Genomic DNA, 22,063 nt, shown 5'->3' on the forward strand with positions numbered 1-22,063 from the left:
CGGCCAGATCAGTGACCTTTCAAAGTCAGATCGTGGACTTTTATCGTCGAGATCATGTATGATCTTAAATACATCAGTGATAATTGGCCTGCACGCCGCATTGGCCTTCACTAGATCGTTGGCTTTGACGATCTTCATAAAGTACTCCGGATCCATACGAGCCATGCGAATCTACACAGGAAACAAAAATGAGAGAATTCCCATGAGTTCCTTAGTGCTTTCTGTGAATCTCTGGAGATGAGCAATTCCTAACATTAAGGGTACAACAGTAAGTGCAACAGTAATAAGGACTTCACTCAATCAGCATTCTATTGTTATATACACAAGTCAATGAGAACATAGTATAACTATACTCACCTTCGGCAACAGAGCTGAAATGTGGGCCTCTCGGGTGGCAGGCTCGTGCTCGATCCACCCGATGATGCCGTCAAACACCGCATCCTCTTGTCTGATATTCAGCTCATGCTGCTCTATGATGTCCAGGGTGAGTTCTGGGAACTCGTTTGAGGTGATGGCAACCTCCTTGAAGTTTTTCAGGATGAAGTCGAATGCAGACTGGCGCAGCTCATTGAGGCAGTAGACATCTCCGATCTTCAGAAGCCCAACACAGTTGTCGAGGCAGAGCTGCTCATGCAGAAAGTCACTGCAGCGCTGTATGATGCCCAGGATATTCAGCCGATCAGCAGCTGCCAGGAGGTTCTCCACATTCTCAGCCGTGACGAGCACAGAGTACGTGTAGGTGTATTCCATGATCTGCTGCATTGTATCTGGGGAAATGCCTGGGAACTGGTACTCCCGCTTTCCCGAATCCTTCCAGTCACCGGTGAACAGAGCCCTGAAAACAATCCAGATGTGACTGAGAATCAGCTTTTTGTCTGATTACACAAGGAATTTGTCTCCAGTTTGTTGTCACTCTCAGTGAACTTAGACAGGAGACATACAAAAAATAAAAAACAGGACCACAACGGGATTCATTTAATAATTTTGGGTTTCCTAACTCTTCTGATCCAGGGACCCCCAAATGAATATCGACCAGAGCTAAGGACCCCCTGCCACAGATGATCACATAGGTACTTAAGAAGTAGGGTCAGGAAGGGCTTTAATCTTATCTTTCCAGCAGTGGCTCCCTAAAAATATTTTTCACTTAGACTAGAGGGCAGGTCCCCCGGAATATTATTTTTGCCACTGATTGACGTGGTCCACTTTTTGTAATATTTTTACACAGCTATTATATGCCAAAAGTGAAGGTGGTACCTTTAATAACTGTAGCTCAGAAATATTTTTGCTAACCCCGTAGTATACTAATATAACACAATAATTGTCATGACCTGTGCGTCCAACCCTTGTATGTGCTCAGGATGAACCTGCTCTCATCTGTGAAAAGCTCAGGGTGCCAGTGGCAGACCTGCAAATTCTGGTATTCTATGGCAAATGCCAATCGAGCTCTATGGTGCTGGGCAGTGAGCACAGGGCCCACTAGTGGACGTTGGGCCCTCAAGCCACCCTCATGAAGTCTGTCTCTGACCAAACAATCAGAAACATTCACACCAGTGGCCTGATGGAGGTCATTTTCTAGGGCTTCAGCAGTGTTCATCCTGTTCCTCCTTGCACAAAGGAGCCAATACCGGTTCTGCTGATGGGTTAAGGACCTTCTACGGCCCTGTCCAGCTCTTCTTAAGTATCTTCCTGTCTCCTGGAATGTCCTCCATGCCCTTGAGACTGTGCTGGGAGACACAGCAAATCTTCTGGCAATGGCACATATTGATGCGCCATCCTGGAGGAGTTGGACTACCTGTGCAACCTCTGTAGGGTCCAGGTATCGCCTCATGCTATTAGTAGTGACACTGACTGTCGCCAAATGCAAAACTAGTGAAAAAACCGTCAGAAAAGATGAGGAGGGGAAAATGCCAGTGGCCTCCACCTGTTAAACCATTCCTGTTTTGGGGGTCGTCCCATTGTTGCCCCTCTAGTTCACCTGTTCATAATTTCATTAACACCAAAGCAGCTGAAACTGATTAACCACCCCCTCCGCTACTTAACTGACCAGATCAATATCTCAGATGTTTAATAGACTTGATGCTATACTCTAATTAAAAAGTGTTCCTTAAATTTTTTTGAACAATGTATAATTGTAGCATCTCTTCCCTTGTCTTAAACTCCACACACCTAGAGTTGTAACCTAACATCCTATTGGCCTTTTTTATTGCTTCCCCACACTGACATGGAAGCATCAACATACACACCGAGGTCTTTCTAATAACCAGCTACCTTTATTTCAGTGGAACCCATAATATATCTGTACTTTTATATTTCTGCTCCCTGTATGGATTACCTTACATTTATCTATGTTAAATTCCATCTGCCAGGTATCCACCCAGTCGCTAATTAAATCCAGATCCCGTTGTAGCCTCTCCGCTGCTAGATCAGTACCTGCTACACCACCCACCCTGGTGTCGTCTGCAAATGTAACCAGTTTACTGTATGTATCAATATCATTAATGTAAATTAGGAACAGTAGTGGTCCTAAAATTTAACCCTACGGTACCCCACTATGAACGCAGGCCCTCTGTCATGCCCGGCTCGTACGATTGTCGTGTGTGCCATGCCCCCTGATTATCCACATGTGCTTTCCCAATCATGCCCAGCTGTATCTTGTTGTTTCACCATGTCTTTTGTCTATATCAGTCCACATCTTGCCCTGTCCGATGTCCGTCATTGATGTTAGTGCTGTTATGTCCTGTTCTGCCCATAGCCGTCTTTCCCCTAATAAAACACCAGTTTTCCCCGTATTCTACCTCCCTGCTTCGTCCTTCCCTGCCTCCTTCCTGCCAGCCTGCCCGTCCGCACCTGCAAACTCTGACACCCACAATATAATAATATTGTGTACAGTACATACTGTAATCAGTCCAGAGGTAACATCACTTCTCCAAATTCAAGTTGCCGGCTATGTTTACTGTAGGTCCCAGGGGAAGGGGTTGCACTAAACCAGTATTTCAATGGATTACGAAAAACCTTAGTGCAGGGGTGCCCAATTAGATTGGCCCGCCAATGGATATCTAAAATTTTAAATTATTACTGTACTAAAATTTGTTTCAAAAACTCTTAAAGCACGAATCCCAGTGTAGCTATCAGTGCGTTTATTTTTAGTGTACGTTGACCTAACTAATATATATTATACAGTCCTCACTCATGGTGCTTTGATTACATTTGAAATATCTAAGACTAAAATTGAAATACAAGCAACTATAAGGGTAATGTAGAGTATATCTGTCACGGGCGACCGCGGGCAGAGCGGCGATCGTGAGGGCAAGCGGGGAATCAGGAAGCAGGCAGGCAGGATTCGGGGCAAACGGGGATTTAATCAAAGGTTTTTGGGGAACAGGGAACATCGGACACTGACTGACATCAATGACGGACGAAGGACTCAGGTAAGACACGGACTGAAATACACAGGACTGAGCAAATGAACTAGATACAGCTGGGTACAATCGGGAGAAAACACGTGGGTAATCAGGGGGCGTGGCACACAGGAGGAGCGGACGAGCCGGGCATGACAATATCTGTGCACATATGTACATTTCCACACTTCATAAATAGTCATATTTTAACAATTTGCAAAAAGTCCCATGAGTCTTTGTTGCCGCCATACGGGATCAAACCAGTTTGTGGCGGGTCACCACCAGGCTGCTAGCTTAAGCCACTATCAACATGGAGCGGCATCGTCAGTGGCACACAGACAAAAGACATTTTAAAAAATGCTGGGAGGAAGAATATTTTTTCACTGACATAAATGCTAAAGCGGTCTGCCTTATTTGTAACCAGTCTGTTGCTGTACTAAAGGAGTATAACATTCGTCGTCATTATGCGACGAAGCACGCAGCATTTTCGCAATTCAAAGGTGATGCGCGAAAGAACAAGACCAGGGAGCTGCTGGCTAAACTTCACAGACAACAAGGGACTCTTACACGGCCCTCAACAGCCCAGGACAGCGCGACACGGGCCAGCTTTGAGATTACTGCGCTAATTGCCCGGACTGGGAGATCATTTTCAACGGGTGACTTTGTTAAGGAGTGTCTGTCCATAGCTGCGACAATCATGTGCCCGTCACAGGCAAAAACTTTCTCCCAGATCAGCCTCTCACGAAATACTGTGACACGTCGTATTGAAGAAATGTCTCGAGACATTAAGGAGCAATTTAAAGCAAAGGCTGCTGGATTTGTCGCCTTTTCTTTGGCGTGTGATGAAAGCACGGACATTTCGGACTCTGCACAACTTTTGGTTTTCATACGGCGAGTAAATGAAAACATGGAAATAACTCAGGAGCTGGCTGGATTTGAGACACTGCGCAGCACAACAAAAAGTGAGGATTTGTTTGCAGCCGTTGAGCGAGTGTTGGATACGAACGGGCTGAGCTGGGAAAAATTGGTTGGGATAACAACTGATGGAGCACCTGCCATGGTTGGGAGGACAACAGGCCTTGCCACACTAATTTCCCAGAAGGTTTCCCAATGTGGAGGTAAGGTGGCAAAATACCACTGCATCCTGCACCAAGAGCAACTATGTGCCAGATCAGTTGGTATGGGAGACGTGGTGCGTGACGTGATTAAAATCATAAACTGCATACGATCAAAAGCGCTCTCACACCGCCAGTTCAGAGCTCTTCTAGAGGAGGTTGATTCACAATACAAGGATGTGCTTTACCACCAAGAGGTGAGGTGGCTGAGCCGCGGGAAAGTCCTCAAAAGAGTTTTTGAGCTGCGCCATGTCATCGCGGAGTTTCTGACAAGCAAGAACAGTGACACTCAAGTCCCCACAGATGAAAAATGGTTTTGTGACGTGGCTTTTATGGTGGACATCACTGACCTGCTCAACACCCTGAATATTCAGCTTCAAGGGAAGGATCAGATCATCACTGAGCTGTTTGACCACATAACGGCCTTCAGGTCGAAGCTGCAGCTACTCTGTCGACATCTGTCAGCAGGTAGGTTAATACATTGTACACACACAGAGACACACATACACATTCAGTTTTAATGGTGATAATGTCTATCATACTGTATTTTATGCCGTAAATAAGTCCCGGCCTTGTTAACTGTGTTGCGGAGGGACAGCGCTGTCCATGGTTCTTAAACTTGATTGACAGGCAGACATGCGCTTTGTTTGTCTTTTGGAGCTTGCATATTTTTTGTGATTGTAAAAATGCTTATGATTTAATCAAGTGATAATGGAGAGGAAAGGTGGCAGCATGTACCTGCACCTCACATGATAAAAGTGCAGTTACTGGGATTGATATTATGTGGAATATGTTAGTAAGTGCATTTACTAACATATCCATATTCCACTGTTGTGCAGTTAAAAAGTATTGTTAAAAAGTATTGTAATAAAATTGTAAGGCTAACTCTTTCAAAGTACATAAAACAACATTTATGTTGCAATATTTATTATTATTTGACGACTTAGCAGCTCTTTCACTTCTTCCCAGGAAACCTTGCACACTTCCCTAGTCTGAGAGAGGTCAACCTGGTGAAGCAGAGACTGCCTGAATATGCAGCACTTCTCAGACACTTGGACCAGGACTTTGCGTTGCGCTTTGAGGACTTTAGGGAAAGTAGAGGTGACATGGAGCTGTTTTCTCAACCCTTCACCATAAGTGTGGACTCAGTGCCTGATCACATTCAGATGCAGCTAATTGAGTTTCAGTGTGATTCTGAGCTAAAGAATAAATTCATGTCATTACACCTGAAAGACTTCTACACACATGTCTCATCTGAAAGGTACCCAGACATTAGGAAACATGCACAGGTCATGTTAGCTTTGTTTGGCAGCACTTACATCTGTGAACAGACTTTTAGTGTAATGAACCATAAGAAGTCCAGGCTCAGAAGCACTCTGACTGACCCACACCTACAGGACATCCTCACCCTCTCAGTGAGTCAGCTGCAACCTAATATTGATAGGCTGATAAACGCCAAAGAACAGCTTCATGTTTCTCACTAGTGGTGCAATTATATTGTTCCTACTGTTGTTGTTGTGTTGCTGTTGGACATGCACTCTTTGACATTTTGCACTATATGTGATTACAAAAGTTTAGACGTGTTCTAAATGCCTATATATGACTTATTTGTCATATTTTGTTTATGTTATTTACACAGAAAGGAAGGTTAGATAACTGTTTGATAAATAAAACTACTTTACTTTACTATTAGTGTTTGTATTTTGTGTAAAATATTACATTTGGCCCGCGGTCCTCCGATAGATTTTCATTTTGGCCCACTAAGGGAAAATGTTTGGGCACCCCTGCCTTAGTGCTTAATTAGTAATCACCGATGGTTGCAGCGGAATTTCTGAAGAGAACCGTCAAACGAGAACAACGTTTATCCAAAATGGGAAATTTATGACGCTTTCACAAACTAGATAATATGAAAAAGAAAACTTTATTTTAAGTATGCAATGTCAGGAGAAGATTCAGCTCCCATCTCCAGCAGAGCTTCTCCCATGTCCTGGAGGACGCAGGGGACTGACTAGTACGAATGGGCCTTGTTCCATGCCTCCATTGTGGAGGCGGCTGACTGGAGCTGTGGCCTGTTGTGGCAGCAATCCCCGAACCCGCTGGTGGACAGCGTTGATGAAATGTTGGAATGCGGCTTCGGCGGTCGTCGAGGTAAAAACTCAGGTGTGGGAGGAGTTTAGCGAGGCCATGGAAAATTACTTCCGGACAGCTTTGTCTTCAAAGACCTCGATCCCACCAACACACCTTCCAATGAGGAAGCAGAGTCTGGGGAAAAAAAGAGGTGTCTATATAAACTCAATGTATGTTATAGGGAAAGAATTCAGGGTGGGGGGTGTAAATGAGGTTACGTACTGGGCATGCTGTTGTGGGCAGATGGGTTTCTCTCCTTGGCGGCCATTAGGGACTAACGAGGTGAAGCATATTCTATGATGCGGGGGTGCGCAGGCACTACGCAGCAGCTGAAATGGTTTCTGGCTCTGCTCATGTCCTGCGCACGATACCAGCTGCCTGTCCCCGCATCATAGCACTCCACCTTGTTAGTTACCCCAAACCCATCGTGGCCGCCCATCACAAATAGGAGGTCGTCCACCACTGCGATGCCAAAATCACTGCGCGGTGTGGACATGGGGGCCACAGCATGCCAGCGGTTTGTGGTAGGGTCATAGACCTCCATGGTCTGCAGGCGATCAGGCCTGTTGATACCGCCCACCTGAGAGATGCCAAAGATTCATTATCACTTGCTTGCCAAAAGGATGGTCAAACATCAACTTTCCCAAAGTCATGAACTCTTAAGCAATTTTCACCCTATGAAAGCAGGCGCCTTAGAACCTCCCATTGTCTATAGATGACACAAGCTTATATACAGAAGTCAACCTATATGCAATGAAAACATGGATTTGGGCAACAGAAAACTTGTATGATTCGGTGAAAACTGTGAGCCTTCAAAAAAGACTCCTTATGCTAATATATTTTGCTTTTTTATTGTTATTACTTAAAACGAACACTTGAAGCTAATCAGACACTGAAAAAAACAACAATCTGACTAATTATATCTGGAACTAGGGAAAATAATTAATAAAAAATCTAAACTTTACAACCCGAGCTAGTAGCAGAGACCCCCCAGCAGATCCATTTATAACCCAGAAATGAATGCAGGGAGGCTAAAGAGGGTAGCATATATGTTTTTTATGTGTATAAAGATAAGCCTTTGCAGCAGGTATTTCTGGCATTTAACTGTTTTGTTTGGTTTAAATGTATCACAATGAAAGACACAGCAGCAAAGACAAAAAAACCATGAGTCTTACAGGTAAAATGTGAGATTTGACACAGAAAGGAATCACTCACCGCATATATCTTCCCTTTATACGCCGTGACTCCAAGGCTGTGACGGGGAATGCTCATTGGAGTGATCAAGCTCCATTCGTTAGAGAGTGGGTCAAAGCACTCCACTGTAGATAGGCTCTCTGTTCCATTGTGGCCCCCACAGATGTATATCTATGAAAACCAATTTAACTGTGAAGACCGTTATACTGTATATGACTGGGGTTTGGAAGTTACAGATAAAGTTCATTGTGACTCAAAAATAAAAGTATATGCTATGCATAGTGTATGACAGGGTTCCCCAGTCCCGTTCCTGGAGGAACACAGTTTGCAAATTTCCCTTCTCAAACACACCATAATCAGCTAATTTTCAGGTTTAGTATGGCTGTTTGAAAAGGGAAATCTGCAAAGAGTTTTGGATTCTGCTCCCCCAGGAACAGAATAAAGGAAACCTGACCATCTCACACCATTTCATCTATCTCACAAGTCTTGGAGTTGACACCACAGCACTACCCAATGTGCCACTAATGGAGACCAATAATGCATTTATCCAAATACTTAAATGTATTGAACATAGTAATTGTGGATTAAAATCAGCAATCTGAAGAGAAAGAGAACTCATGACTGTGTAAAATACTCAATTTCAAGGGGAAAATGAGGGTAAACACAGTCAGACGCCCTCCCATTACCCTACCTTGCCATTCAGGGTGGTGGCGCTGGCATCGTTTCTCCTCTCATTCATGTGCTCGATCTGGGTCCATTCATTGGTTATTGGGTTGTAGCACTCTACAATGTTGAGGGGCCTGAAACCAATATGGCCACCCATGGCGTAGATGAGCCCATCGAGCACGACCACACTAACATTACATCGATGCCAGTGCATGGGGGCCATCTGCTGCCATGCTCGTGTGATCGGGTCGTATCTGCGCACGGTATTGATGAAATTTTGCCCATCAAACCCCCCAATGCAGTACACAAACCCATCATGGTACACCGTGCCATGACCAGCTAGGTTGCTCTGCTCCTCCTGCGTGATATCCACCCAGCGGTCGGCCCGTGTGTCATATGCATCAATGCAGTTTGTCGTGCGCATGTTCCATCCACCAACAGCCAGCAAAATGTCAGAGGGCAAGCGCGGGCGGATCAGTGGGTTCTCAAAATCAGAGAATGGACTTTCATCATGAAGATCATAGATGACCTTCATGACATCAGTGATAATTGGCCTGCACGCCGCATTGGCCTTCACCAGATCGTTGGCTTTGACGATCTTCATAAAGTACTCCGGATCCATACGAGCCATCCGAATCTACACAGGAAACAAGAATGAGAGAATTCCTATGAGTTCCTTAGTGCTTTCTCTGAATCTCTGGAGATGAGCAATTCCTAACATTAAGGATACAGCAGTAAGTGCAAATTTTTATTTCTTTAGCTGAAGCCATTTACTTTGAAAGTCTCAGATGTGTCAGCTAACACTTATTTCATGTAAGACATTTGAGTGTTTTGTTTTCCATTATTTGTTACACTCTCCTCCCAGATGTAATACCTGGAAGCCTTGGTTGTAGACTTATGGGACATGGAAATGGAGGTTCAGTCTCTAGCTACAGTAATAAGGACTTCACTCAATGAGCATTCTATTGTTATATACACAAGTCAATGAGAACATAGTATAACTATACTCACCTTGGGCAACAGAGCTGAAATGTGGGCCTCTCGGGTGGCAGGCTCGTGTTTGATCCACCGGAGGATGGCCTCAAACACCACATCCTCTTCTCTGACATTAAGCTCATCCTGCTGTATGATGTCAGAAAGTTGTTCAAGACTTAGTTCTGGGAACTCGTTTGAGCTGATGGCAACCTCCTTAAAGTTTTTCAAGATGAAGTTGAATGCAAACTGGTGCAGCTCGTTTACGCAGTAGACATCGGCGATTTTAAGAAGGCCAATGCAGTTGTTGAGGCAGAGCTGCTCATGCAGGAAATCATAGCAGCGCTGTACGATGCCCAAGACACTGAGATAATCAGCAGCTGCCAGGAGGTTCTCCACATTGTCAGCTGTGATGACCACAGAGTACGTGTAGGCATACTCTATGACCTGCCTCAGTGTTTCTGGGGAAATGCCTGGGAGTTGGTACTCCCGCTTTCCTGAATCATTCCAGTCACTGGCGAACAGAGCCCTGAAACACAATCCAGAAGTGACTCATCTAATAAATATCGGTTTTGCAGGCAAAGTTAAATAAGGGGTTTTCTAAATCTTCTGAACCAGGGACCCCCAAATGGAAATTAAGCAGAGGACCCCCTGCTACAGATGATCTCATAGGCATCTAAGAACTAGGGACCGGTGGCTTTAATTCTTATTTTTCCAACAGTAGCTCCCCCTTTAATATATTTTACTTGGGCTGGTGGGCAAGTCCCCCGGAATACTTTGTTTTGCCTGTTTGACATGGTCCCCTTTTTATATATTTATACCATTATTATTATTATTATTATTATATAGTAAAAGTTAAGGTGGTACACTTATCAGAAATATTTCTGATCAGCACTGACCTACATTAATATAATTTAATATAATGTATATTAATATAAACTTTCTGTCATCCTAGAGCCTTATTGCCAAGGAGAAGTCATTGCTAACGAGAGATAAAAACTGACTCCTTGCTGTTTTCGCATCTTCATATATGGGTCACAGCTACTTACTGGAAGTAGGAGCTACAGCCACACAGAATTACTCTATGGGCGTTGAATTGAACACCGTCGGTGATGAGGACCACGTCACAAAGCTGTCCTGCCAGCCGAAGCTTGTTAAACACTTCGAACGCCGGGGACATCAGTACTCGCTCCATGTCGTGTGCCATCATAATTCAAAAATGTGGATATCTCGTCTCTCTCTCCTTTTTATATCACTCGAAATGACGTATACATACGTTCTAAGACGCAAAAACCGCACTTTGCATCACAGTTTCCTAAGATACCATAATGTTTATTTTTAAATCTATATTTGAGACTCGAAATGGATTGGGGGGGGGTATATTCTACGCACAATCAGCTGTACAAGAAGAACAAGTGAAATGTTTTTAACATCACTTTTGGAAAATGTATACCGTGCTTATCTTAGAATTTAAGTTTTGTATTATGTAAGAATAGTCAAATCACGAATTCCCGAAATAAAATAAATAAATAAATAAATGTTTTCATATTTTTTCTCCTCCGCTACGTTTCTAAAAATGAAAAACAAAAAAGGTCCTTTACATGTCTGTCAGGAACGAGGTTTAAGTTCGCATCTTATTCCCTAGTTTCCACTTTAGACATAAGCCATTGAGCAACAAATGTCCACAGGACATTGTTTTATGGGCTAAATCTGGTCGGCCCGTTGTGGCAATTATTTGGAACAAGAATAGTCCTTGAAAATTGGGCTGGGCGGTCCGTCTGTTTTGGTCAACATTTAGCACAAGGCGGACGTATTTATCGGACAGCATATATCCCCAATACGGTCATGAAAACAAATTGCAGCAAGTGTGGAATTATCCCAATGATTATTGTGCTGTGTACACTTCACCCAAATCCTGAACGCTATTGAATATAATCGATTATGTATTATAGAGCAGTTATACTACGGGACCGTTGAATGCTTGAATCTGATTGGCTGACGAACGTTCTGAGGTGTGCAATTATTTTCAGATAACCGCACGGCGAACGTAGTTCCAGGTAGCTCTCTTGACCGCATTACAGTTCCATATCACTTCGCATAGTTAACTGTAATAACGGAAATTAGCATACAGTACCTATACAGCACACAGGACTAACAAAAACAACAACATTACAGACGATTTTCCGAAAGTAAATTTTAATAATTACGGTGAATATGAAACTTTCAACAACTGGGCTGCAGCAGTATTAGTTAGCCTAGTGTACCAACTTAAAGGCTACACATGACATTTCTCGCTAGCGAGGTAATAACAGCGCTGCATCTTAAAGCAGACTTACAGTTTAGAGACGGTGCTTCAGAACACTGTTGAGGGACACACAGAGGTAGCCTAATTCATACAAGCTCTCTCTCTCTCTGTTTCTCTTTCTCTGTCTCTCTCGCTCTCTTTCTAATAACTTCATTATTAACTGCATTAGTCTGCTATCAACGGCTCAAGCCTCCATTGCCAGCTTTAAAATGACGTTTTGGAACTAGCAAAAGAGTCGTTGGATAAGACGCGGAAGAAATAATCCTACTCACAATAGCGATTTAAGTAGAAAAACCAGACGAATCCCTTGAAATATATCATCTGATCGATGTCTTGAGGTGTGGCAACCGTAGTATAAGCGGAATAATTGACTCCGGACCGTTGAATTATTAGAATTATTAGAACTCCGCTTCGCGTCGTGGCCGCATTACCACCTCGGGTGTGCATTATTTTCTAATAATTCAACGGCCCGTCGTCAATTATTCCTTACTTATGTTAATCAAGGTACAGTGTGCAATATCACTCCATGAGCTATTGACCATTTTCCTGTTTTATGATCTTTTCTTGAGAAATCGTTTTTTATTTTATTTTTTGTAATTCCTCACTTCTGCCGACTAACTCCTCCACGTTTAATATATTTTCGTGCAGGTTTTGAAGTTTGTTTTCCTGCAGCTTCACGGCACCCATCGTTCTTGCGCACCCACACAGATGGACGAGTTAAGCTAGAAGTGGATGGGAGTAGCGGCAGGACAGATATTCCGAGGGCGCCCATTGAACGATGTAAGTAATTATTATTTATCGTTAGAATTCTCACTTAACACAGAATGTTGTCTTTGGCTGAAGTTTAAACAGTCGAGCTGAATTGTGGGAAGATAAGCTGAAGCTGTTCGCGTCCGCAGCTAATGCTCGCGCCATGACTAGCTAGCACATAGTGAAATGGTGAATGGATTTGGCGACATTTTCCGTTTGAATCGAGTACAGAGACGTAGGTGTTGTTTTGTTTGTGGCCCTGCTTTTACAATGCACGTGTAGCAAAGTGAAGTTGGGATCTGCTTGCGTCTTTTGCAGCTAACATCACACTCGATATAGCCGCAGTTTATTGTGGAATCGCCATTTTGGGTGTACACAACGCAAGAGCGCACGAGTGTTTATATAAAACAATTCCACTCTGGCTGAGTTTTCTTCTTCTTATTATTTTTCATGCTATACTATATACAAACTTTTTACTTGTACATCTTAGGATATAGTTCATTGTGACAATATAAATGGTAGGAGAGAACTACAACAGCAACCACTGTGGGTTGGGGCTGGGTAGGGGATAACGTTTTCATAGTTGGGATTAGGGTTTTGCCCATAGACATGAATGCAGAGTCCCCATAAAGACATCTAGCACATCTTCTTCTTTGTGTTCTGGAATTGCTTCTTGTAGGTTAAGTTAGAATGGTTTTCACTGTTCTTTGGTCTGGAGAACAGGCTGATTAATCACAGTTGAGTTTTGTGGGCAATCAACCATATGAATATGTACATATATGTGTGTGTGTGTGTACAGTAGTGTGCAAAAAATCATAAGCAGTCAAAAGAAATTGTGTGATTGTTAGGGTCTGTAGCAGCTAATCACTGCTGTTAATAGCAGCTACTATAAACTACTGTTAATATAACTGCTAATAACATAACAATTTTCCCGTTTTTTTGTGTAATAAAGCCTATAATGTAATAATGTGATACGTTTTTGATTCCAATATGTTAGTATGATATTGGTAAGTTATTACTGTATCAGCCTTTATTACATTAAGGGGGAAAATTAGCACATTATTGGCAGTTATTACATTAACGGTAGACATCATATTATATATGTCTAATGCAGGGGCGCTGCTAAGGATTTTGGGTCCCATGAAAGGAATCTTGACAGGGCCCCCCACACAGTTTATTGGGGGCTTCTCTGGGCCCCCTCTCAGTCATGGGCCCCGAGAATCGTCATCGTTTACCCCCCCTTTACAGCGCCCCTGGTCTAATGCACGAAGCATTAACGTTAGATATGCTTGTACCACAACTTATTAGGCAAGAGAGAAGTTCTATTGCCCATTTTCATTGCAAACCAGCTTAACATTTACAGGATAATTAATTGCAAGTTCCGATGTAGGCTGCCATTCACACACACAACTGGAAATAATAAAATGCCTGGACAGAGCAGATACAGCCATTGTAGCCTTCGCTCCTGTCTGCTGCTGTATGCAAATCTCACTGAACCATTAAAGCTGGAGCAGAAGTGATGTCTCCGACTAATTGCTGGTTGTTAGAGAAGTACTCAGAATAATGAGAAATAAAGTAAGAATTGTGAGGGAAAAAAAAATCAGAATTTCGACTTAATAAGTCAGAATTCTGAGATAAATGTGTGTTTTTTTTTCTACTCCAGATGGCAGAAAACTCTAAAATCAACAAAGCTCAAGAGTCATAATTCAGAATTTGTTCATTTAGATCAGAAACAGCTCTATGGGATGCTTTCGTCTAATCAGACTGTACCACATGGTTCATATGTAACACTTTTCTGGAGACCGCAACAAATGGGGGATTCTGAAACTGCCCGTTTGTTTGGAAAATTCCAGTCACCCTGAGTGAAAAAGGGTAGAACCCTCCCTCCTGTCCCACTGGCCTGATTGCCTGATAGCAGGAAGAGACGGTCTATAGGGGAAAGTAACCTTCAGTTTAACTCACAGAAAGACAATAAATAGTAGCACTTAACAAATGAGAGAATATTAATTGACTAGGACAAACTGAGATGAGCAACAGGAAATATAACTGTAAGCTGATAAGAGAAAAAGAAGGGGAAAATGGAGGGAAATTTGCTGCTTCTGATTGGATGCAAGCATGCAGGTCAGCTGATCCACCTGAATGTTTCCAACTCGGCAATCGGTGATGAAGGGTCAGTAGATTGGCTAAGTGTTGGAACCAGAAGCAGAAGCTGGCTTTCATGCTCTGGAGGGTCCTATGGCATGAAACCTTAAGCAGTTCTTTACGCATATGATGCTCATTTAGGGGGTGCCATAGACATTCGGTCTGCATATATATTATGTTTTATCAGTGTTTCTTGTGGACCCTCAGCAGTCCATGTTTTTGCTCTCTCCCAGCACCAGCTGTCTGGCAAGGAGCAAAAACGTGGATGGACTGGGGGTTCCTGTGGATCAGGTTGAAAAACATTGTTCTGTATTGTTTTTGTTAATTGATTGATATTCAGAATTTATTTTTGGGGCTTTGGCTGCATCTTGGTTATAATGTTTAATTGAGATATGAATTAATATGGAGAACACCACACACACGGCACAAATTCTATGAAGATACTACTCATAAAATTAATGTGATAACACATGTGATAAAAATACAAATATAAGGGCTTTATTTGTATGAATAAAGCATTTCACATATCTAACACATGTGTCCCCAACAACCGTAGCCAGATATTAAATCTGTTCTAGAAGAGCACACTCATTGCTTGCTGTAAAAGCATGCAGGAGGTCCCAGCTGAGCTCTGCTATAGTTGTGCTCTTTGTATTATTCATTTGGCAGATGCTCTAAGACAGAGAAATGGTTGGAGAGAACAAGGCCATTAACAAATGCATGCAAACAAGTGGCATGTTACACAACAGGAGCAAACCACTACAGCATCCGATAACAAAGGAAAGCAGTTGTCTTGCCATAATTGCATTTTGATAGCTGTTCTAGTGCCTTAACCTCTATGCTCTGACTCCACTGTAAGGTCTAAGTTCTGTTCCCTCAGTCCATTATTCAAGAGGCATTTTCCTTATTTTGGTGAATGTTTCTGATTCTTGTTAGTGTCCACTGTTTCTGTTGATTAAGTCCAGTGATGCTAGCCACACCGGCAGATGCGTAACCTGGTTACCCACCAGGCAGGCAGATGGGAGCAGGTGGGCGAGGTGCAGCGTACTGTACGATGCAGGGGGGCACTGTGCAGCAGCTGAAGTTCCTCTTGGGCGTAATCATGTCCTGCGTACGGAACCAGCTGCCTTTCTCTGCATTGTAGCATTCCACCTTTGCAGTGACTTTGAAGCCATCGGAGCCTCCCATTGCAAACAGCAAGCCGTCCACCACTGCGATGCCGAAATAGCTCCTTTGTTGTTTCATGGGAGGCGCAGTGTGCCACTGGTTAATTGCAGGGTCATAAACCTCCATACTCCGCACTGGATGAGCCCCGTTGGTACCGCCCACCTGGGAGACACCAATGGTAAGTGATCACTCGGGTACCAAACGGATAAGTAAATATCAGCTTTCTCGAAGTCAGGAACTCTTAAGGAATTATCGCCCTATAATAGCAGGCTGCACAGAACCTCCCATTGTCTATATAGGACACAAGCTTATAACTAATTTGTGTTCAACATACATGTCAACATAACTGCAGTGAAAAAAGTGGATTTGGGCAACAGAAAACCTGTACAATTCAGTGAAATACTTATGTTCATATGTTTTGCTTTTATTATTATTTTTATTAGTACTAAAAATAATACTTGTATTCAGACACTGAAAAAAACAACAAACAGAGCAATTGTGTCTGGAACTACAGAATATAACTATAATAAAAAATCTAAGCTTTACTAAGTTTTACTAAGCGTATTTGTTTAAAACCCAGATATGCAGGGAGCATATGTGTATTGAGATGGGCCTTCCCAGCAGGTCATTTCATCCACTGAATTCTTTTGTTTGATTTAAGCGCATTACAATCTGTGACACAGCAGCAGTGACAAAAAATGAGTCTCAGATAAATCTTGAGATTTGACTCCTTTGTTTCAGAGTACAAGAAAGGAATCACTCACCGTATAGATGTTTCCCTGATATGCCGCTACTCCAAGGCCACGTCGGCGAGTGCGCATGGGAGCGATCAAGGTCCATTCGCCCGTGAGTGGATCATAGCACTCCGCAGTGGAAGTGGTCTGAGCTCCATTGTTACCCCCACAAATGTATATCTAGGAAAGATGGTTCACAAGTGATGTGTGTTATGCTGTATATGATTGGAGATGGAGATCTAGAAAGCATAAATGTACATTTAGCTAATGCATGTTTAATCCATCCATCTTCCATAAAAGTTTATTCGGTACAGGGTGGTGGTGAACCTGGAGCCTACCACAGGAAGCACATGGGCATTGGTAGGGAATTTACAGTTAGTTGTGATCATTTCCCTTGTGAACCGCAGCTTAATCAGATAATTATTAAGTTCACTAGGTTTGTTTGAATAGGGAAATCTGCAAATTGTTTAGGATTCTGACCCTCCAGGACTGGAATTGGGTAAAGCTCCTACGTTAACACCAGTTATTGTATCTCACAAGTCTTGGGCTGTGGGCAAAATTGCAAAAACACAGAGCTGGACACCACAGCACTGCCCAATGTGCCACTAATGCAGAGCGACAATGCAAGGTCATTTATGTTTTATCTAAACACTGACGTTTACTGAACTTATATTAAATTATGGATTGAAATCAACCATTTGAAGACAAAGCGAGCTACTGAGTATGTAACATAATCAATTTCAAGGGGAAAATGAGGGTAACCACAGTCAGACGCCCTCCTATTAACCTACCTTTCCATTCAGGGTGGTGGCACTGGCATCCTGTCGTTCCTCATGCATGGGCTGGATAATAGTCCATTCGTTGGCTTCTTGGTCATATCACTCGATTATGATTAGAGGCGAGAAGCGTAAATGGCCACCCGTTACATAGATGGAACCATTAATTACGGCCACGCTAACATTTCAGTGGCACCAGTGCATCGGTGCCATGTGCTACCATGTCCGTGCGACGGGGTCAAATCTGCGTAGTGTTGGTGAAATTGTGGCCATCAAAACCCCCAAAACAATACCCAAAGCCATTTAAGTACACACTGCCATGGCCGGACTGGCGAGTCTCCTGCCCCTGCGTTACATCGACCCAGTGGTCGGCCCGGGTGTCATAGGCTTCAATCCAATTGGTTTTGCGGAAATTCCAGCCACCAATGGCCAATAAGATGTCAGCGGGCAGGCGTGGGCGGATCAGTGGCCTTTCTTTTTTTTTTATATATATATTCCCTCCACCACCCCCCCTCTGCGGAGGACTACTTTATTTCTATTTATTTATTTATTTTTATTTATTTCCTCAAGAGAGGGAGAGAGAGAGAGAGGGGGACAGAAGGACGAAAACGGAGAAGAAGGGAAATAGAGAGAGAGCGAGGGAAAAGAGAAAAAAAAGAAGAAAGAAAACCACAGATAATCTGCTTCAATACCTGCTGATGAGAGAAAACAACAACCAACATCTGTACGAGTCACAATGAGCATGTTAAGGAGCAACAGCCGATCAAGACAGTGTGTGTCTGTGAGTACCTGTGTGTACACCTGTATGTGTCTGTGAGAATCTGTTTGTACCCCTGTGTGCACACCTGTGTATGTGAGCGCGCTGGTGTTCAAAAGGTTTCTCCATGTAAATGTCTAGTAGTGTGTGTGGGGAGCCACAGCCCCATCCCTCAGGACATGAAGCAGACACAGAGGAGGCCCAGACCCCAGACAGCCAGAGGCCCCCCAGGGCATGGGAGCCCCTGGAGGACCACCGCAGGGAGAATAGCATCCCTCACCCAGAAAAGGGCAGAGGAGAGCTCCGGAGGGAGGCCATCCGGCAGCCACAGTGCAGGAGCCCCAGGGGGCCGTGGCGGCGAGCCCGCAGGCTCCACCGGCGGCCAGCCCCACCAGGGCAGACCAGGCCCTGCGCCCAGAGATCCAAGGGCCCCCCCAGCAAGGGCCCGACAGAGCCAGGAGGGCCAGATCCCGGCAGGCAACCGCCGAGGGCGAGCCAGCACCCACCCGAGCACCCAGCCCTGGACATCGAGAACCACCAACGCACCAGTGGCCAGGTGCCCCATCCACCAGCAGGGAGTGTGGCGGGGGGGAATAGAGCCCGAGATGTTATTTCAGGTGGAGTCTAGAACCCAACCTGACACATGCATATAGACAAACAGGCACACACATATACAAGCATACGTTCCCACCCTCATGCACACATAAACAAATATTTACACATTCACCCAACATAGAGACACACAGAAATGAACGCTGTACACACACTCTCACTCCCCGTATATACTCTCTGTGACCCCATTTTTTTCCTCTGGCGAGGAAACCGGAAGACCACCCTGGACCCCGCAGCAGCCGAGAAGCGCACCAGCCCAGACCCCGACCAGACGGCCAGATCAGTGACCTTTCAAAGTCAGATCGTGGACTTTTATCGTCGAGATCATGTATGATCTTCAATACATCAGTGATAATTGGCCTGCACGCCGCATTGGCCTTCACTAGATCGTTGGCTTTGACGATCTTCATAAAGTACTCCGGATCCATACGAGCCATGCGAATCTACACAGGAAACAAAAATGAGAGAATTCCCATGAGTTCCTTAGTGCTTTCTGTGAATCTCTGGAGATGAGCAATTCCTAACATTAAAGGTACATTAGCTGAAGCCATTTACATAGAAAGTCTCAGATGTGTCAGCTAACACTTATTTCATGTAAGACATTTCAGTGTTTTGTTTTCCATTATTTGTTACACTCTCCTCCCAGGTGTAATACCTGGAAGCCTTGGTTGTAGACTTATGGGACATGGAAATGGAGGTTCAGTCTCTAGCTACAGTAATAAGGACTTCACTCAATGAGCATTCTATTGTTATATACACAAGTCAATGAGAACATAGTATAACTATACTCACCTTCGGCAATAGGACTGAAATGTGGGCCTCTCGGGTGGCAGGCTCGTGCTTGATCCACCGGAGGATGCCGTCAAACACCGCATCCTCTTGTCTGGCATTCAGCTCATCCTGCTCTATGATGTCAGAAAGTTGTTCCAGGGTGAGTTCTGGGAACTTGTTTGAGGTGATGGCAACCTCCTGGAAGTTTTTCAGGATGAAGTCGAATGCAGACTGGCGCAGCTCATTGAGGCAGTAGACATCTCCGATCTTCAGAAGCCCAACACAGTTGTCGAGGCAGAGCTGCTCATGCAGAAAGTCACTGCAGCGCTGTATGATGCCCAGGATACTCAGCCGATCAGCAGCTGCCAGGAGGTTCTCCACATTCTCAGCCGTGACGAGCACAGAGTACGTGTAGGTGCATTCCATGATCTGCTGCATTGTATCTGGGGAAATGCCTGGGAACTGGTACTCCCGCTTTCCCGAATCCTTCCAGTCACCGGTGAACAGAGCCCTGAAAACAATCCAGATGTGAGTCAGAATCAGCTTTTTGGCTGATCACACAAGGAATTTGTCTCCAGTTTGTTGTCACTCTCAGTGAACTTAAACAGGAGACATACAAAAAATAAAAAACAGGACCACAACGGGACTCATTTAATAATTTTGGGTTTCCTAACTCTTCTGATCCAGGGACCCCCAAATGAATATCGACCAGAGCTAAGGACCCCCTGCCACAGATGATCACATAGGTACTTAAGAAGTAGGGTCAGGAAGGGCTTTAATCTTATCTTTCCAGCAGTGGCTCCCTAAAAATATTTTTCACTTAGACTAGAGGGCAGGTCCCCCGGAATATTATTTTTGCCACTGATTGACGTGGTCCACTTTTTGTAATATTTTTACACAGCTATTATATGCCAAAAGTGAAGGTGGTACCTTTAATAACTGTAGCTCAGAAATATTTTTGCTAACCCCGTAGTATACTAATATAACACAATAATTGTCATGACCTGTGCGTCCAACCCTTGTATGTGCTCAGGATGAACCTGCTCTCATCTGTGAAAAGCTCAGGGTGCCAGTGGCAGACCTGCAAATTGTGGTATTCTATGGCAAATGCCAATCGAGCTCTATGGTGCTGGGCAGTGAGCACAGGGCCCACTAGAGGACGTTGGGCCCTCAAGCCACCCTCATGATGTCTGTCTCTGACCAAACAATCAGAAACATTCACACCAGTGGCCTGATGGAGGTCATTTTCTAGGGCTTCAGCAGTGTTCATCCTGTTCCTCCTTGCACAAAGGAGCCAATACCGGTTCTGCTGATGGGTTAAGGACCTTCTACGGCCCTGTCCAGCTCTCCTTAAGTATCTTCCTGTCTCCTGGAATGTCCTCCATGCCCTTGAGACTGTGCTGGGAGACACAGCAAATCTTCTGGCAATGGCACATATTGATGCGCCATCCTGGAGGAGTTGGACTACCTGTGCAACCTCTGTAGGGTCCAGGTATCGCCTCATGCTACTAGTAGTGACACTGACCGTCACCAAATGCAAAACTAGTGAAAAAACCGTCAGAAAAGATGAGGGGAAAATGCCAGTGGCCTCCACCTGTTAAACCATTCCTATTTTAGGGGTCGTCCCATTGTTGCCCCTCTAGTTCACCTGTTCATAATTTCATTAACACCAAAGCAGCTGAAACTGATTAACCACCCCCTCCGCTACTTAACTGACCAGATCAATATCTCAGTTGTTTAATAGACTTGATGCTATACTCTAATTAAAAAGTGTTCCTTAAATTTTTTTGAACAATGTATAATTGTAGCATCTCTTCCCTTGTCTTAAACTCCACACACCTAGAGTTGTAACCTAGCATCCTATTGGCCTTTTTTATTGCTTCCCCACACTGACATGGAAGCATCAACATACACACCGAGATCTTTCTAATAACCAGCTACCTTTATTTCAGTGGAACCCATAATATATCTGTACTTTTATATTTCTGCTCCCTGTATGGATTACCTTACATTTATCTATGTTAAATTCCATCTGCCAGGTATCCACCCAGTCGCTAATTAAATCCAGATCCCGTTGTAGCCTCTCCGCTGCTAGATTAGTACCTGCTACACCACCCACCCTGGTGTCGTCTGCAAATGTAACCAGTTTACTGTATGTATTGGTGTCAGTATCATTAATGTAAATTAGGAACAGTAGTGGTCCTAAAATTTAACCCTACGGTACCCCACTATGAACGCAGGCCCACTGTCATGCCCGGCTCGTACGATCGTCGTGTGTGCCACGCCCCCTGATTATCCACGTGTGCTTCCCCAGTCATGCCCAGCTGTATCTTGTTGTTTCACCATGTCTTTTGTCTATATCAGTCCACATCTTGCCCTGTCCGATGTCCGTCATTGATGTTAGTGCTGTTATGTCCCGTTCTGCCCATAGCCATCTTTCCCCTAATAAAACCCCAGTTTTCCCCGTATTCTACCTCCCTGCTTCGTCCTTCCCTGCCTCCTTCCTGCCAGCCTGCCCGTCCGCACCCGCAAACTCTGACACCCGCAATATAATAATATCGTGTACAGTACATACTG

The 22,063-nt window shown here is 44.1% G+C and overlaps 2 protein-coding genes and 1 long non-coding RNA gene across 3 annotated transcripts; 1 reads left to right on the plus strand and 2 right to left on the minus strand.

The window, feature by feature from the left end:
- Positions 1-3,385: 3,385 nt before the first annotated feature.
- LOC125713230 (general transcription factor II-I repeat domain-containing protein 2-like) lies at positions 3,386-5,932 on the plus strand. Its single transcript, XM_048984200.1, has 3 exons — positions 3,386-4,981; positions 5,483-5,774; positions 5,911-5,932. Exons 1-3 carry the CDS (start codon positions 3,709-3,711, stop codon positions 5,930-5,932), a joined length of 1,587 nt encoding a protein of 528 aa, XP_048840157.1. The 5' UTR covers positions 3,386-3,708.
- A 483-nt stretch (positions 5,933-6,415) lies between these two features.
- On the minus strand, positions 6,416-6,898 carry LOC125713133 (uncharacterized). Its single transcript, XR_007383483.1, has 2 exons — positions 6,863-6,898; positions 6,416-6,775 (listed from the first exon to the last, which is right to left on the minus strand). It is a non-coding gene; the product is annotated as an uncharacterized LOC125713133 (long non-coding RNA).
- A 1-nt stretch (position 6,899) lies between these two features.
- LOC125713115 (kelch-like protein 10) lies at positions 6,900-10,679 on the minus strand. Its single transcript, XM_048984014.1, has 5 exons — positions 10,522-10,679; positions 9,512-10,001; positions 8,526-9,137; positions 7,856-8,005; positions 6,900-7,220 (listed from the first exon to the last, which is right to left on the minus strand). Exons 1-5 carry the CDS (start codon positions 10,677-10,679, stop codon positions 6,915-6,917), a joined length of 1,716 nt encoding a protein of 571 aa, XP_048839971.1. The 3' UTR covers positions 6,900-6,914.
- Positions 10,680-22,063: the final 11,384 nt, after the last annotated feature.

Source organism: Brienomyrus brachyistius, chromosome 18, assembly GCF_023856365.1.
Source record: "Brienomyrus brachyistius isolate T26 chromosome 18, BBRACH_0.4, whole genome shotgun sequence".
NCBI lineage: Eukaryota > Metazoa > Chordata > Actinopteri > Osteoglossiformes > Mormyridae > Brienomyrus > Brienomyrus brachyistius.

Coding starts and splice junctions, on each gene's coding strand:
- LOC125713230 (XM_048984200.1), top strand. CDS start 3,709: ATGGAGCGGCATCGTCAGTGGCACACAGACAAAAGACATTTTAAAAAA. Junction 4,982..5,482: donor CTGTCGACATCTGTCAGCAG/GTAGGTTAATAC, acceptor ACTTCTTCCCAG/GAAACCTTGCACACTTCCCT. Junction 5,775..5,910: donor ACACATGTCTCATCTGAAAG/GTACCCAGACAT, acceptor CCACACCTACAG/GACATCCTCACCCTCTCAGT.
- LOC125713115 (XM_048984014.1), bottom strand. CDS start 10,679: ATGGCACACGACATGGAGCGAGTACTGATGTCCCCGGCGTTCGAAGTG. Junction 10,002..10,521: donor GGCTGTAGCTCCTACTTCCA/GTAAGTAGCTGT, acceptor ATTGTGTTTCAG/GGCTCTGTTCGCCAGTGACT. Junction 8,006..8,525: donor CCACCACCCTGAATGGCAAG/GTAGGGTAATGG, acceptor TGGTTTTCATAG/ATATACATCTGTGGGGGCCA.